The sequence below is a fragment of the Ambystoma mexicanum genome, chromosome 2q, assembly GCF_040938575.1.
Source record: "Ambystoma mexicanum isolate Mex_15411 chromosome 2q, UKY_AmexF1_1, whole genome shotgun sequence".
Lineage (NCBI taxonomy): Eukaryota > Metazoa > Chordata > Amphibia > Caudata > Ambystomatidae > Ambystoma > Ambystoma mexicanum.
This window is the reverse complement of record NC_090924.1, coordinates 995,564,365-995,580,579: the sequence shown is the minus strand read 5'-3', so window position 1 is coordinate 995,580,579 and position 16,215 is coordinate 995,564,365. Positions and strand designations below refer to the sequence as shown.

General features: G+C 45.3%; 1 protein-coding gene across 3 annotated transcripts in view; it reads right to left on the bottom strand.

The window, feature by feature from the left end:
• Positions 1-16,215, bottom strand: part of CNTNAP2 (contactin associated protein 2) — a 3,301,953-nt gene that overhangs the window by 1,036,082 nt on the left and 2,249,656 nt on the right. For all 3 annotated transcript variants that reach the window (XM_069648309.1, XM_069648308.1, XM_069648310.1), the window contains exon 14: positions 14,582-14,738. In XM_069648309.1, coding sequence (XP_069504410.1) covers positions 14,582-14,738 — 157 coding nt within the window. The remainder of the gene's footprint in view (positions 1-14,581; positions 14,739-16,215) is intronic.

The window sequence follows — 16,215 nt, the reverse complement described above, 5'->3', positions numbered from 1 at the left end:
TTTCCCAATAGGGCCCAACATGTCTGTTATATTAGGCAGGGGATGTCTTTCAGGCACTAAACATTTGTTTACCACTCTCAAGTCGATGCATACCCTCAGATTTCCATAAGGCTTTCATTCCACAACTAATGGTGAGACCCATTCCACCGAATCCACACTTTCTATTACCCCTTGCTCTTCCATGAGAGCCAATAATGTTTACATCGTCCCTCATAGTAATTGGGATACTCCTTACTTTATGAACAACTGGAACAAAATGTGTCTTCATCCTTATTTTTTGTGACACTTTTTTTAGACCCCAAAGTCATCCCTGAACACATCATGTTGCATAGCTTGCTCTCTTATTAAGGAGTTTGAATCCATCAACTCTTTATGTTTGTTTTGTCCTTCACCTGTAAAAACAGACCCTCCTGCATTAGAATCTAGTTTAATGTTTAGTCTTCTCTGGTGTGACCAGCTCAAGAGTGGTACATTTCCTTTACTTGATACATAAACATTTCCTCTTGCCTTACGTCCCTTGAATTCTATGGTAGCCAAAAACCATCCTAATCATTTGTTTGCCTCCCTATGCTACAGGATCAATGTCTATCTCACATAGTGACATACTGGTCATCAATTGTTGTCAAATACTTTCTTTGGCAGTAGTGTGTATTTGGCACCAGAATCAATCATCAAGTCCACTGTGATCCCTGCAGCTTTATTTGTGCAATTGTTTTTTCTGCATCCGCACCGTCGTCTTGAATAGCCATTCTGTCATTTCTTCCATCATGAATGTAGACTTTTCAAAATCCTCACAAAGCTAATCTACATAATCTGTATTTTTGATTTTGCTTGTGCAGCAATAGGTGAAGTATCCTTTGAGATTGCATCTTTTACACAATGCCTTCAGCGCCGGACAACTTTCAATGTAGGATATAGGAAAGAGGTTGTCACACCCAAAGAATTCCTTCCGTTGTTCTCCTTCAGACATTTCTTGCAGAATGGTTTCTTCTTTACAAATAGTTTCTTCCTTTCTTATTTCTTGGCTTCCACCACTAATACCTCAGATGATGTTGACAGTTCTACTTATCTCACTTCAGATTCTGCTTTTTATTTAGCTCCTTCATACATTTACTTGTATGTTCTTCTTCATTGGCGACTCTAAAGAACATCTTCTAATGAAGGGTTTCACCTGGACCGTAGGTCATGCCTCACCTTCACATCATTACAATTTAGCATAAATTAATCTCGCAGGTATCCTGTAGAGTTTTACCAAATTCACAGAAGGTGGCCAATACTCTTGATAGCAGAGATGTACTTTCAACCTATTTGCCTTGTTCTTGTATACTCTTACCAAATTGACATCACTCCAAAATAATACTGAACTTTGTGTCATAATGTTTATCTAGAATTTTGGCACACTTTTTTATTCTGTCAATAATTATGATTCCTCTTGATTTAAGGTTGGTAGTTTTTCAAATTGCTCTTGGCCATAGTTCCCAAGGCTTGTATTAATAAAGATTTCTCATGCTCACTTGAACTATTTGGACCATGTACGGCTTGTACCTAGTGGTCAAAGCAATATCTCCATCCTTTCCAGGGTATTTGGGGTTCTCCTTTTGTTTCGAGAAAGAAACTGGATTGTGCTACTTGGTGGGGCCGCTGGCACCCTATCTGCTTTTGTCGCCAGTGAACTGACCCATCCTCATGCGCCTGGAGGTAAGGAGGTAAGGAGGTTTATTGGATCAAGTTATACAGTCGTTGCCCCACCATCTCCTTCAACTGCCATTTCTCTTCACGTGGAACAAGGAACCCAGCGCGCACCATGTTCCATATGCAACAAGAATGCCATACCAAGCCTTGTGGGAAATAATGGTAAACAAAGTTCTTTTTTTCCAGCAGACACATGAATAGGAAGGTGCCTACTCCGAACTTGATTTATTCTCTAAAGAGTAGTCACATCTCTAGACATCTTACAGTGCAAGACAATAGCTGCTAATATGCTGTAGCCATGAATGCCAAACAATGATTCATTTCCTTAACTAAACTGTTATATGTAAGCATGCTCTCCCGTTCTGAAGATGCAATTGTGCACTCTGCTGCCTGGGAGTGGCATCTGTGCTGCACTGACTGAGAGGGTCCCGCACAGTGAGTTCAGAACTTGAACAGTGTTGGGTCTTTTGAGTATCATACAGCAGAGAGTTACTACTTCCATCCGATAGGTTAAGAGAGACAGAAGGGAATCTCTTCTTCCTGCTCAGCAGTACACTTCCAACTCTGATCTGATCTTACGTCCTTCACTCAGAATGCTGAGTGTGGAAACCAGATGGCAGTGCATCTGAGAACGGCCTGCCTTATCACCTCCAATCCTACCCGAGGCTCTGAATCCATGGGTCGGTGACCACTTCTGCTTGTAGGAGAAATGCAGTCTCTCCCTGGGATAAGAAATCATACATTTGGAAACTACACATATAGGAAACAGACATAACAGGGTATAGCTGGGTTTGAAGAACTCCAAGAAGGCGGAAGGTGCCTCCTTTCCACCAGATGGGACTGGTGGCTTTTATAATGGTTAGATTACATATGGTAATCCTCAATACAGTGAGGGATGTCAGTTTTGAAGAAAACCTACAACACAGTAACAGAGGCATGACTGAACAGACAATGTAGGCATGAAGGGCCTGTCTGTATAGGTTGTAGCTTCCCAGATTATGAATTGTACAAAGATGCATGTGGAATCCCTCTAAGATATACACATGAATAGGGTCATGAACAGGGAGGCAGATTGTTTCAGTCACTCCTTCCACTTCTCCATCCATTTCAAACCTTCAGAATGATGTTAATTTATATAGCGCCTATACACAATGCGTTTCAAAGCGATTGAAGGCAAGGGAGGGAACAAGGGAAAATACAATGACATTCTTACAGGCCATGAACAGTAAGGATGTGAAATTAACAATCGTACTTGGCCTGAAGATATTTCATAGAAAACATAGGTAAGGAAGGGAGGGGGAGAGTGGGAAGGAAATGTAAACAGACAGGCGACTACTGTGCTAGGCCTGACGACATTTCAGATAGCGCTAGGGGAGGAAAAAAAAACAAGAGGAAGGCGGAGGAGACAGATGAGGCTGCTATCATACTAGATCCAGGGACAAATTTGATAGAGTAAGTGCATAGAAGAAAGTAAGGGGAGGAGGGGAGGAGATAGGAAAAGGGAGAAAGGGAGAGGAGGAGATAACAGAGAGCAAGCAGTCATAAAGGTTGGAGAAGCAAGAGGGAAGCGTGAACACAATTGCAGAGGTCAGTAGTAACACATACTCCGTACATAATAAAGCTTCCTCAGATGCCTCGAACGACGCTGGATCAAATCCCCTTCTCTGACTAATCAATCCTCTTATTTCTCATATCACTCTCTCTACGACTCTTGCCTCTCATCTGCCAAAGGCTCCTACTACTGTAGCCTCTTCCACTCACAAGCCTCTCATCCTCGCCGTATCTTCCAGACCCTCTCCCGGCTCTCTCCCCTCCCACTTCTGACACTTCCACGAACTCTCCCCTCTCTCCCTCTGACTTCGCCAAATTCTTCTCATCCAAAATCCTCTCTCTTCGCCAGAACATTCTCTTCTCTTCTTCCTTCTCCCCCTTCCCACCTCTCCCTCTTCCAGCTCTGCCAACTTGTCCCCCTTTTCTCCTATCACCCCTGCATTTGTCTCCCACCTCCTGTTCAAAGCTCACCCTACTGCTGCCCCCTCTGACCTCATCCCCACATCCCTCATCCCCAAAATGTACCCCCTCCTTATTCCATACCTAACCACCTTCTTCAACATTTGTCTCTCCTCCGCCACCTTTCCGTCAGCCTTCAAATATGCTACCATAATACCTATCCTGAAGACACCTTCTGCCAACCCTCTTCTTGCCTCCAACTTCCGGCCAATCTCCCTTCTCCCCTTTATTTCTAAGCTCCTCGAGCGCCTTGCCTACTCTCAACTTTCTGCTTTCATCTCATCCCACTCCCTCCTCCCCACCTCTCAATCCGGTTTCCGCCCTAAACACTCCACTGATACTGCCCTCACCTATGTCCTCAACTCTCTCCTCACTGCTCGCTACCTCCTTGATCTTTCTGCAGCTTTTGATACCGTAGATCACCCCTTACGTTTTAGCACTCTCTCCTCCTTCGGCTTCAAAGACTCTGCCCTCTCTTGGCTCACCTCTTACCTCTCCAATCGATCCTTCACTATCTCCTGGGGTGGCTGCACCCCCACCAACTCCCCCTGAATTATGGAGTCCCTCAAGGTTCCGTGCTGGGACCCTTTCTATTCTCTCTCTATACCTCCCTTCTCTCCCCAGTCATTTCTTCTTTCGGCATTCCCCACCACTTCTACGCTGATGACACCCAACTCTTTCGTTCCTTCTCTTCCTTCACATCTGACCTCCACCTCACTCTTTCTTCCTGCCTCACGGCCATAAAAGATTGGATGTCATCCCACTTTCTGTCCCTCAATACTGACAAGACTGAGGTGCTTTTCTTCCCTCCTAACACCCTCTCCCCTTCTCCCCCTCCCTTCATCCACTTTCCTCCTTCCAACCTCCCCATATCTTCCTATGCCCGCAATCTCGGCCTCCACCTTGACTCCTCTCTCTCCTTCTCCAACCACATCTCACTAGCCTCTCGAGCCTGTCGGCACCACCTCTATAACATCCGCAAGATCCGCTTCTCTCTCACATTTCATGCTTCCAATCTCCTAATCTTATTTTCTCCCGCCTCTTCTACTGCTCCTCTCTCTCACCTAACTCGCCTAAAATCCTACTACCACTCCTCTATCCGTACTATATGTCTCCTCGGGCCTTGTGACTCTATCCCTTCCTCTCTTTCTCAACTTGACTGGCTTCCTTTCCTCTCACAACTGAAATTTCAATTCCTCTGTCTTGTCTACAAATCTCTCCATGACCTGGTGCCCCCCTACCTTTCCTCCCTCCTTTCATTTTACTCCCCCTCCCGTTCTCTCCGCTCAGCAAACCTCTATCTCCTCACTGTACCCCCACCCCCATGTGCCTCCTCACGCTTCCGCTCATTCCAACTCTTGGCCCTCCTATACTGGAACTCCCTCCCGCTCCCTATCCGCTCCACCCCTACCTACTCATCCTTCCACCACTCCCTGAAAGCCCATCTTCTTGACTCCCCCCTGACTTCCCTTCCCTACCCCTCCCCTCCTACCCTTGACCCCCTCTGCTTCCCCATCCTCTGTCCTTCCCCTCTGACCTTAAATTGGTAACATATACTACTTAAGAGCAATGAGGACACCAGATCACTCCCCCTTTCACTTCCCCTCCCTCCCAGTCCCCCTACCTCAAATCCCACACCGTTACTCCCTTCACCTACCCAATCCTCTGCCCTCCCTTTACCCCTCCCTTGTAAATAGTTCTACTTATTGTTTTAATGACCTGTTCCTGTTCATGTTCGTAAATATGCTTCTCTCACTTTTGTGCCTGTTGTTATATTGTAAAGCGCTTTGGCTTAAAGCGCTATATAAATTCAATAAACATAAACATAATGTTGCAAGCCAGGATACAAGATGAAGATAGAAAGCATGCAGGTGATTCAGGGCCACCATGAGTACAAGATGCAAAGGAAGTCCAGCATGAGAGTTGAGAAAGGGTGACGCACTGTGAATCAATTAAGTCCATACAAATCAAATCCAGCATTGGCCACAAGACAGAGATGGTAAAACCAGAATGTTTCTGGACAGACTCCTGCAGAAGTAGGCTGGAGGGGGGGCAAGGTAGAAGAATCAAGCAAAAGAGGCAACACCTGTGTGCGAGAAGGGTGGGGGTTACAAGGGAACTTCCCTATCCATGGACATCTCCAAAGAGCATGGTGTGATTTATTGTTTGAGGTTCTAGTACCTGGCAGCTTGTACAGTCAGTGCTCTGTCAAGTAACTGGCTGGACCTTTTTCTATTTGCCTTTCCTCCCATTCCTCTAATAGCACAAGTTTTGATGAAATGCAGGATGAATTCTGGTTGCCCCTACTGGCCAGAGGCCCTTGGTTACTGACCCTCCAGGCTTGGTCAATGGAGCCACCTATGTTTCTAGAGGTGCACCCATCACCCATCATTCTTTGCCAGATTGCTGTTATCAATCGTAATACTCTGCCAGCTGAGGCTCACAATGTGGAAATTGTAAGGCAGGAACTCACGAATCTAGGCCTGTCGGATAAGGAGGCATTGACAGTGCTGCTTTCAAGGTGTCATTCCATTAGACGTTTTTATAGCCATTAATGCGTGTCATACCATCAACAGGGTGGTAGCAAAGGGAACCATCCCCATTCTGCCACAGTCTATTGGATTTCTAATGGATGGCTTCAACCAACGTCTGGCTTTAACCAAAATAAAAGTCCAGTGGATAGTTTTTAGGGACCTTTATGGGGTCTTGAGACAGTTGAGCCTATTGGCTCTCGGATGCTCTAATTATTATTGTTATTGAATTCTCTTTGTAAGCTTTGGCTTCTGCCATTGGATCTTCCCCTAGACCCTAATGCTCTGCAGCGTCCTCCGTTTAAAATGTTAGAGGGTGCTAAGGTTGAATGGTTTTCTAAGAAAGCTGTATTTGTGGTAGCCATTACCTATTTCAACAGACCTGGTGATTGCCTTTTTGATGCTTTCGCAAATTCACTTAGTTTTGAAGAATGAAGCGTGAGAGCTCATTTTCCCCGAGTGACTTTTAGAGCTGAGAGCAAATCAAAACACAAGAGCTCCTTGTGGTTACTGAGCCAGGGCCAGGTGCCTTGTTTGAGTATCAACATGCCAGGAAGTCAGCATGGTTTTATTTTTAGCAGAAATCATATACACTTGGCACTTAGGGAACCCAAACTGCTTAGCACAGGTCTGATCCAGATACGTACACGACGAGTACACAATTGCTTATGCCAGGTTAGAGCCATATACATATCAGAGGCCTAAAAGTTAAAAAAGGCAGAGGCCTTATGTGTTTGTGCACAAAAAAGTATTACCTAAAACACTATCAATGGTCCCACCCACCAGCAGGGCAGGCATAACTTATCTGATTGTAGTACCTGGCAATGACAGCTGTAAGGGCCTCATTACATGGAAGGCGGTAAGGGTTAACGGTCACCGGTAATGGTACCGGTGACCGTTAACCCTTACCGCCTTACTACGAGGTCCCTTTGCGGGTAGGTACTTTAACGCCTGCTGTTTAGCAGGCGTTAAAAACCAACCCGCAAAGGGACCAGGGTGCTAATTACGGTACCGCAATTTGCGGCACCGTAATTGGCGCCTTCCCCATTCCCATAGAGCCCTATAGGGCAAAAATGGGAATGGGGAAGGGCAATGGGGGAAGGGGGAATTACCGCCCCGCCAACCTTGGAATAGGGCGGTAATTCCCCTTTCCACCAAGGCGGTGCCGGTATTTTACCGGCATGGACCAAGGTGCTAATAGCAGCTTGGTCCTCCGCCTACCGTGTAATGAGGTCCATATGCATCGTTTGCCACGATGTGGGACCTGTTGTATCATCAAGTGACCGCTTGTTAATGTGTTTCCTAGTGCAGATATGCCCAAAGAGAGAATAATTGCACCTCCCCACAGGCTGGCATTAAATGGAAACCCTGTTGCCCATGCGTAAGGCGTGGCTGATAGGAGTGCAGGGTAAAGTATGAGGAAGTAAAAATGCTCATCTGTGCTTCTGCAGCTTTTAGTCACGTCTTAGGTTGATAGGTAGACAAAACATGGCCCTCCAAATGAGGACCAATCCCTCTTTATTTTACTGGGTAAATCAATGTGATAACCTAACTGTGAGGTTCTCTCGTACAACCTTCTTGGGTCCTCCAATAATACCCTGCGGGGGAGCAGCCATTAATACATTCTCCCTCTGCATTCAAACCTATACAGCCTAACCACGAGCTACAGAATTGATTTGTGCTGAAACAGTGTGGGCCCACTAGCTTGTGTGCTCTAACAATAGGGAAGACTACATTCATGTAACTGTTAATGAATGTTGCCAAAAGTAAACCAACGCAATTAGTACACCTGGAACTGGGTCAGCCGCACATTAAAGACGCGTTCGCCTAGCAGGAAAATCAGCGCTCAGCTATGAATATGAACGCAGTCAGGGATTTAGTGCAAACACAGATGGGTCCCATATTATAATGGTTTTTAAACAAGAAACCACCTTCACACTGAAAGCACACCAAGAAATGTGAGATGTCAGATACTGCAGGTTTGATTACACTATGCCGCTAAATGCTGGTGGTAATCACTCAATAAAGGTGGATTGTTAGGGATTCAGGAAAGCGGAGGCAAGTCATATGCCACAATTCTAGTATAGGTATAATGTAGCGATGAGAAAGACAGAAGCAGTTGCCAAGGATGTTCCTCCCATGATTTTAGAATGTAGATGTAGAAATTGGACTAGGCGTTCTTGCCTCAGCAGAGTCAAAAGGTAAGTGGGATTTTTACATTTTCTTCGGAGTAACTTACACCGTCATCCTCCCAAACGGACTACCCTCGTGCAGCAAGCATACAAGGAGAGGCAGACACCGGAGGAGGTTGCTGCATAGAACTTTATTCCACCTATACTCCTCCATGACTGATAGCTCCGCCTCCCGGCCCTACCCTTTTCCAATAATCTCCTCTCCACGTGACATGAAGATTGCCCTCATGCAATGTCACCCCCCCTCTTTCTTAACAAACTGTTGCATTTGAGTTCATTTCTTCATTGAGTCTCTGGGGTCGATTTCTGGCTCTCTGAGGTCTCTCCACCCGGTGTAATGATGGGTGATCCTGTCCTTCTCCTCCAGGCGAAGTGTCCTGTTCCACACTAGAGTCCTCACCATCTCCTTTATAGGAGAAGTCCCACCCTTGTGGTTCAATCTACTCATCTGAAAATCGTGGTGTGACGATACCTGGGATTTTCTTCGAGTGTGAAGAAGTTTGCATTATTGCTCTAATTTCTCCTTCAGCTCTGACACAAGATCCTTTGACTCAAATTACTGTCATTGGGTCTTTGGCAAATGTGGTTGTGTGTTTCCTGGTCTGAGGATGGCGCCCTATTACGATGTCTTCTATGTCTAGATCATTTTCGCAGGCATTTTTGTTCTCATCCGCTCTCCTTTTCATGGTTATCTTTGCTCTTGTGTCACATTCTCTCATGTCAGCGTCTCCTCGGAATCTCTCATCTGTGGTTGTGACATGAGGGATTCTCGTGCGTATGTTTGTCACAAACATCACCTTCAACTTTGCTTTCCCAGTTGTACTATGGGGTGTGTTGCGATAATTACGCAGTAATTGGTAGAGGGCTTTTTTTAGGGGTTCTCCCGTCAGGTGTGCAATTTGGACATTTCTCTTAATATTGCTCCTAAAAAAGCTCTACAGTGCCATTTGCCTGTGGCCAGAGAGGCGTGATTTGTCTGTGAGTGAAACCCATGTATTCCGCGAAGACTTTGAAATCTTGTCCAGTAAATGGGGGTCCATTATTGGATTTCACTACCCGGGGTATTCCATAGGCGGCAAACATCCTATCTAGCGCGGGTATGGTGTGGTAGGCTGATGTAGAGGGTACCATCTGCAGATCTGGGAAGCAGGAGTATTCATCTATTGCCACAAATATGTATTCCTCTCCTTCCAGGGGTCCAAGGAAATCCACTGCAATCTCATTCCAGGCCTTCTCTGGGAGATTCGTCATGCGCAGTGGCTCGGGGTGGGTGATGGGAGTGGTGGCTGCACACATGGGACATTGTTTGAGCAGTTCTTCCACTTGTGAGTCTAATTGTACGAACCATACCGTTTGCTTTATCATCCTTTTGGTGGAGACATTCCCCGATTGTCCTTTGTTTGCAAATTCTAGGACTTTCCTTTGAAGGATTTGAGGGATCACCACTTTGGTCCCTTTTAGAAGGAGTCCTCCTTCCATTCGGGCTAGCTCTTCCCTTACAGCTACCAGACTGTTCATGTCTTGTTGGGTTTCTGGATTGGTGTTCTCTCCTGACTGCCTGGCTTGTTTCCACCGACCCGACTCCAGGCACCTGAAAATGACTTATATGGCTTGGTAATTTTCTGTTTCTTGTGCTATGAGGGTTGAGTTTATGCCTTTTGGTGTCACCTCATGCACAATGTAGTGTATGTATTGGTCCGCTATGGAAGGTGTGAGCTGAGTTTCCTTGCGAGGGGATCGTGAGAGAAGTCTGCCAGATTGCTTTCCTTCCCTGGACGATGAATGATGCGAGAGTTGTAGTCTTGAAATTTGAATGCCCATCAAGCAATTCTGGGGGGCATCTTCGTTTGGGGGTTTCCATAGATGAAGACTAATGCTTGGTTGTCTGTGACCACTGCAAAGTGAAGGGTTTCCCATATAGAAAAAGGTGAACATGCTCACAGGCCCAAACTACAGCTAGGCCCTCCTTTTCTGCTTGTGAGTAGGCTTGTTCAGTCTTTGATTGGCTCCTGCCGGCATAAGAGACGATGTGACGCATTCCGCCATCCTTTGGGTCAAACTGTGTTAAGATGGCACCCAAAACCACAGGGCTTGCGTTGACGATCAGTTCTGTTTCCCTTGCCGTATTGAAGTAGGCCATGTTTTTGGTGTCCGCTATACTTTGTCGAATTATTTCAAAAATCTGTTAGCACTTTCCTGTCCACTCAAAAGTTGCTTGTTCATTTGTTAGTGCTCTTAGTGGTTCACTTATAGACGCAAAGTCCTGAATGTATCGGGTGCAATAGCTAACAAGCCCTAGGAAGGATCGTAGATCTGATATGTTTGTGGGTGGATCTGCCTGTTACTTTCTCAGGGTCTGGTGTAATGCCCTACGCTGAAAATAAATGTCAGAAAAATCGAAGGGTGTGCTTTCTGAACTCGCACTTCTCTTTATTTGGCATGAGGGGAGCTTCTTCCAGGGCCATACATATTCGAGTAAGGGTGTTGTCATACTGTCCTTGATCCTGTCCGAAAACCAGGATATTGTTACTCTAATTTATGCAAAATTGGGGATATGTTTTATGACGTTATGTATTTCTACCTGGAAGATCTCAGCGGCCGAGGACACACCGAAACTGAGGCGCTTGTACCTGTAGAGACCTAGGTCAGTGGCAAACGTGCTTGTATATCATCTCTATTTGCTCAATTCAAGTTTATGTTGGTGGTATCCTTTATTAAGGTCTAATTTTGAGAATACCTTGGAACCATTTAACAGGTGGACCATGTCGGTAATGCAAGATGTTTTATGATGTTCTCTCAGCATGGCCTCGTTTAGTCGCCTCATGTCCATGCATATTCTGATGTCAGAGGAGTCCTTTTTCGGCACTGGCACAATGGGCAATAACCATGGTATAGGGCCTTCTGCCGGCTCTATGATATCTGCGTCTAGTAGGTTGTGTAATTCCTCCTCCACCTGTCTTTGTATGTTTATGAGAATCCCATGGTAGTGTTGGGCTACTGGCGGTATGTGTGGGTCAATGTGCAGGCTGATCTGTCGGTCCTTGAGTTTTCCCAGGCCCTTGAACAGTGATGGGAACATATGCTCTATTTTTGCAGATGGGACTAGATATTTGTGAGTCATGAGCCTGCAATATACATATATGAGACCCATGAGTCTATTGCGGCCTTGAAACTTAGGATGCAACCACTGTCTGTCGCGGCTTCCAGGACATGCATGGGAATTTTCTTTGTTTGTGCTTTGTACCTGCACTGTGCCATGAAGTAGCCCTTGCAGGGTAGTGGGTTTTTTGACCCATTTGGGTAGATGCGGACCTCGACTGGTCAGAGTGGTGGGCATGAGGCAAGTTGTTGTAAACATTTTCAATAATGACGTTCACTGTGGCTCCAGTGTCTACTAGAAATTCAGCCGCTGTGTAGTTTATCTGGAGAAGTAAAACTGGGCTCTGTTCGTTTGCTGTTGGATTTCCCAGCGCGTACAGGTATCCTATCTTCTGTGGTTCTTCTTGAGTGTTATCCTTTCTCCTTCTGTCTTCTTCTGAAGGTGCACTGGATCTACTGTCTGTTTGAGATTGTTTGACTAGGTATCTGACATACCTCTTGTGCCTTTTCCTGGACCTTGACGTCATGGATATGCTCGATCTCCACTCTCCTGATGTCCTCTCTTATGGTTTCCCTTCTTCTTTCTTGTCTCTGTGCCTTCGATGAGGTGGCTTGTAGGGTTGGCCTGGAGTCCCTGGTGGACTTTGTGTTTGTCTTTCTCTGTCTTGTGGTTGTCTTCCTCCATTATCTTCACCTCTTGCTTGGCTGTGGTACATACGGCATACAGCTTTGAAATGGTTGTCACCACCGCATGCCGAGCATTGTTTTCCAATGGCCGGGCACATGCCTTCATGGGGCAATTCATATCCACAACAGTAGCAACATGGTTCACTGTTGCCCCGGCTTGATTGAGTCATTTCTAGTTTGTGGATGTTCTCGGTCTTTGGCTGTGAGATTCTGATGTCACTCAGACCTTCCACTTGAAGTGCCAATGCAGTGTGTGTGACCGTGTTAGTCATAGTATCTCTTCTAGGGGTCAGGGATTCTGTAACAGCCTCTTCCTGAAGTCTGAGCAATCGCACCCAGCTATGATCTGTGATCTTAAGGGTTCATCATTTGAGTAGTTGTTAAAGTCACAATGTTTTAGTTTTATGGGTAGCCGCATGACAGAGGTGTCCAATGATTCGCCCTTTATTTGCTTGGTGGTGTGGAAAATATGTCTTTCGTAGTCTACGTTGGTGTGTGGTGTGAAATAGTCTATAAGATGTTTCTTGAGATTGGGGTAAGTGTCCGTTGTCCCAGTTGAGAATTCATCCACAATGTTTCACACGTTGGGCCCTATAGAAAATGTCGGAAGACTGTGTTTCTTGTCCTCTTCAAGAGGTACAATGGCTTTTGTGTATACTTTGAAATCTCTTACCCACTTTCTCCATCGGGGGCCCAGACTGCTGGATTCTGACAGATCAAAGTGTGTGGTGAGTTGTATAATAAGATTGTCTTGGAGTCTTGAGGGTAAGGTTGTCGGTGGAGTGATGGGGACTGTTAGGTCCTCTTCCTCAGACATTTCGGCTGATGACAGGTGTGGCCCTTGCGCTTGTGGGTGTCCACGTGCCACTTTCCCCACTCTTGAATGATGTGGGTGGACTCTGCCAAATGGGTCTATGGAGACCTTTGGTGTATGTGGCTGGGAGGATCCTTGCAGGGTTTCTCCTGGGTTGACTGACCTTGTAATGGTTGTGCTTGTCTTCAGTGTCGTGCTGGGTGCTGGATTGTCTTCTTCGCGATGTGTGCCATATGAACAGGTTGTTGTTCCGACTATGCAGGCTTCCCGGGCTTCCCACGCAGGCTCCTGTTGCTGGTTTATGTAGTGCGCCCATGTGCACATTCCATGCCCTGGGCTCTGCGCCCGGGCCGCTTCCTCTGCCGCCTCACCCTACTCCGATCTCTGGATGGTGAGGCAGTGCTTTTTGGACTGCTGCACCCACGATATCCTTATCTGCAGCTGCTTCGCTGCGTTATTGGTTTACGTGCCTTTCTGGGATCAAAGGCAGGGCTAGCAGGACTGACGCACCCTCGAGATCCTCCCCTGCAGTTCCATTGCAGCCGTCGGCTGCTCGCCACGCAGGGACCTGACATGCATTGGTTACCCACTTCATCTCCAGTGTAACGTTCTTCGGAGAAACTTACACCGTCATCCTCCCACACGGCCTTCCCTCAAGCAGCAAGCACACAAGGAGAGGACGACACCGGAGGAGGTTGGTGCCTATAACTTAATTCCACCTCTACTCCTACATAACTGATAGCTCCCCCTCACACCCTTCCCCTTCTCACATGATCCCCTTGTCCCCTCTCCAGGTGACATGGAGGTTGCCCTCATGCAACGTCACAGATTTGCATCAATTTATTCCAGTGATCGAGTCTGCTTGGGTGGTATGAGTGTGATCCGAAATTCAACATGTGTTCTGGGCTTTTGTCTTTTGACCTTCCCCCAGCTACACACGTTCCATGGAATATCAGACACAGTTCTCAACAATATGATTAAATAGCATAAAGGAGGAGTGAAGGCATTAGCCAGTTTATGTTGATATGGTTATATGAGGAGCACTAGGGGATCAATTAGATGAATTTCTGTGACAGATCCCTATGTACAATATCAGAGCTCTCAAGTTTTCCTATTTCACATTTAGGAAAACTGCAAGTCCTACAATTCCAGGCAAAATCAAGACTGGATGGTCTTCGCCATCATGGGAAACTTGACAGCCCTTATGCTATTTAAACGCAATTATGTCCGATGACAGGCCAATGCAATGTGGAGGAGTCAGTAGGTCTGCTTGCAGCTTGCTCTCTAGGTGGGTTCAATGGATGACCAGCTTTTTTGTAATGTCGATCTCTATGCATTTTATACATATACTTTGTCTCCGGAGTGGACACATTTTTCATTTCTTTTTATATTTTCTAATTGTTTACTTGTATACTGCTGTAACAATGGATTGTGTATATTTGTTGACTGTTTTTAATGGAATGCTTTACCAATTCTAAAATAGACTTGGGTGATTAATAACATATTATACAACTGGATATATTTAAGAATTTAGATTGATCTTAAAACTGTCTCACCATTGTTTTTGATCAGCATCACAATTGCAATAATACTTGGGATCGGTGCAATTTCGTTCAATTCCACATGCACATTTCTGAATGCCAGGACCGGAGCCTCCCCAGTAGGTATGTTTTTCACTAGTTCGTCCCATCCACCAACTGTAAGGATTGCCATCTGTAAAGCAAATGGAAAAGTGAGATGCTTCTTGTAGGTCGTACAATTCTTGGCATGTTAATTATGAGAGAAGGTAAAGAAATAACCAAATTCATAGTTGATTGTCATTTTAAATACATTTGCCTTTCCTCCTACTATGTAAAGCAGGTATTTATTTGGCACATGTGTGAAGTAAAACGTATACGCCCACAATTACTTTTGGTTAATTGGTGGTAATTTGATATCAACATAAAACAGCACATGTAGCAAGGAGTGTGAAGAGATAATGGCAGGAAATCATAGATATGTAGGAGGAAGTGACAGTCATGTACAAGATATTGAGGCACTTGCAAGAGGAAATGATGGGAGGGGGGCAGAATGAGGATAATACTTTTTTAAGGTTAAAGAAGAAAAAGTTCTCCAATAAACATCGAATAATACAAAAATCAACTTGTCTCTGCATGTCCCCATAGATGCTTCAGAAGAAAGAGTTGAGGTGTTACATCAGGCAAACAAGATACTCAATGTGCTCCTGGTGTTAGTAGAGGAGTATCATCCATTGATCTTACATCAGGCCATCAGGATACTCTGTGTAATTCTGGTGGTAGTAGAGGAATATAGTCCATTGATCGTATATGATGCCATCAAGATACTCTGTGTACTCTTGGTGGTAGCAGAGGAATATAGTCAATTGATCTTACATGAGGCCATCAAGATACTCTGTGTACTCTTGGTGGTAGCAGAGGAATATAGTCCATCGATCTTACATCAGACCGCCTAGATACTCAATGAACTCCTGGTGGTAGTAGAGGAATATAGTCCATTGATCTTACATGAGGCTATCAAGATAATCAATGTACTGCTGGTGGTAAAAGAGGAAGTCCATTGATCTACTTTGCTACAGGAATTCAAGATATAAAATGATACTCTACTTTTGTATTAAAGGAACGTCACCTGCAGTGCCAGATTGATCTAGCTGGTAATGGACTGCCAGCCTGTGTTAATGCTTCAATTTTAAAGTATGAAAGAACATAACATTGGTGTACATGCTGCCAATATGCCAATAGGGTTTCACAGTAGTGTAAAACATCCAAGATCTGCTGCTACCAGGTGTTTTTCAACTCTGCCAAATGATGAGTTTAATTTTTGAAACTCTTCTTTCCGTCTGCTTTTTTTGGTGGAAATTGCCACCACTCAAAAGCAGCCCTCATGCAGAAATTACAGAGTGTGGAATTACTGTATGCAGTAATTAACGGACCCCCCCCCCCCGCCCTCCACCAGGCGACTGCAAAATTGAGAAAAAAGGCATGGTTTGCATGACTTGTAATCATGCAGACCTATCGGGCTACCCAGTAATTACTGGATGGGATAACTGTAAACTAGTGGCCCCTTTTACTTGGCTGGCGGTCTTTCCTCCACTTTACATCCAAAACTTAGAGGAATTACAATTTACAGAATCACTACCAGTGGCAACTCCTCCAAATTCTAATGGACTCCT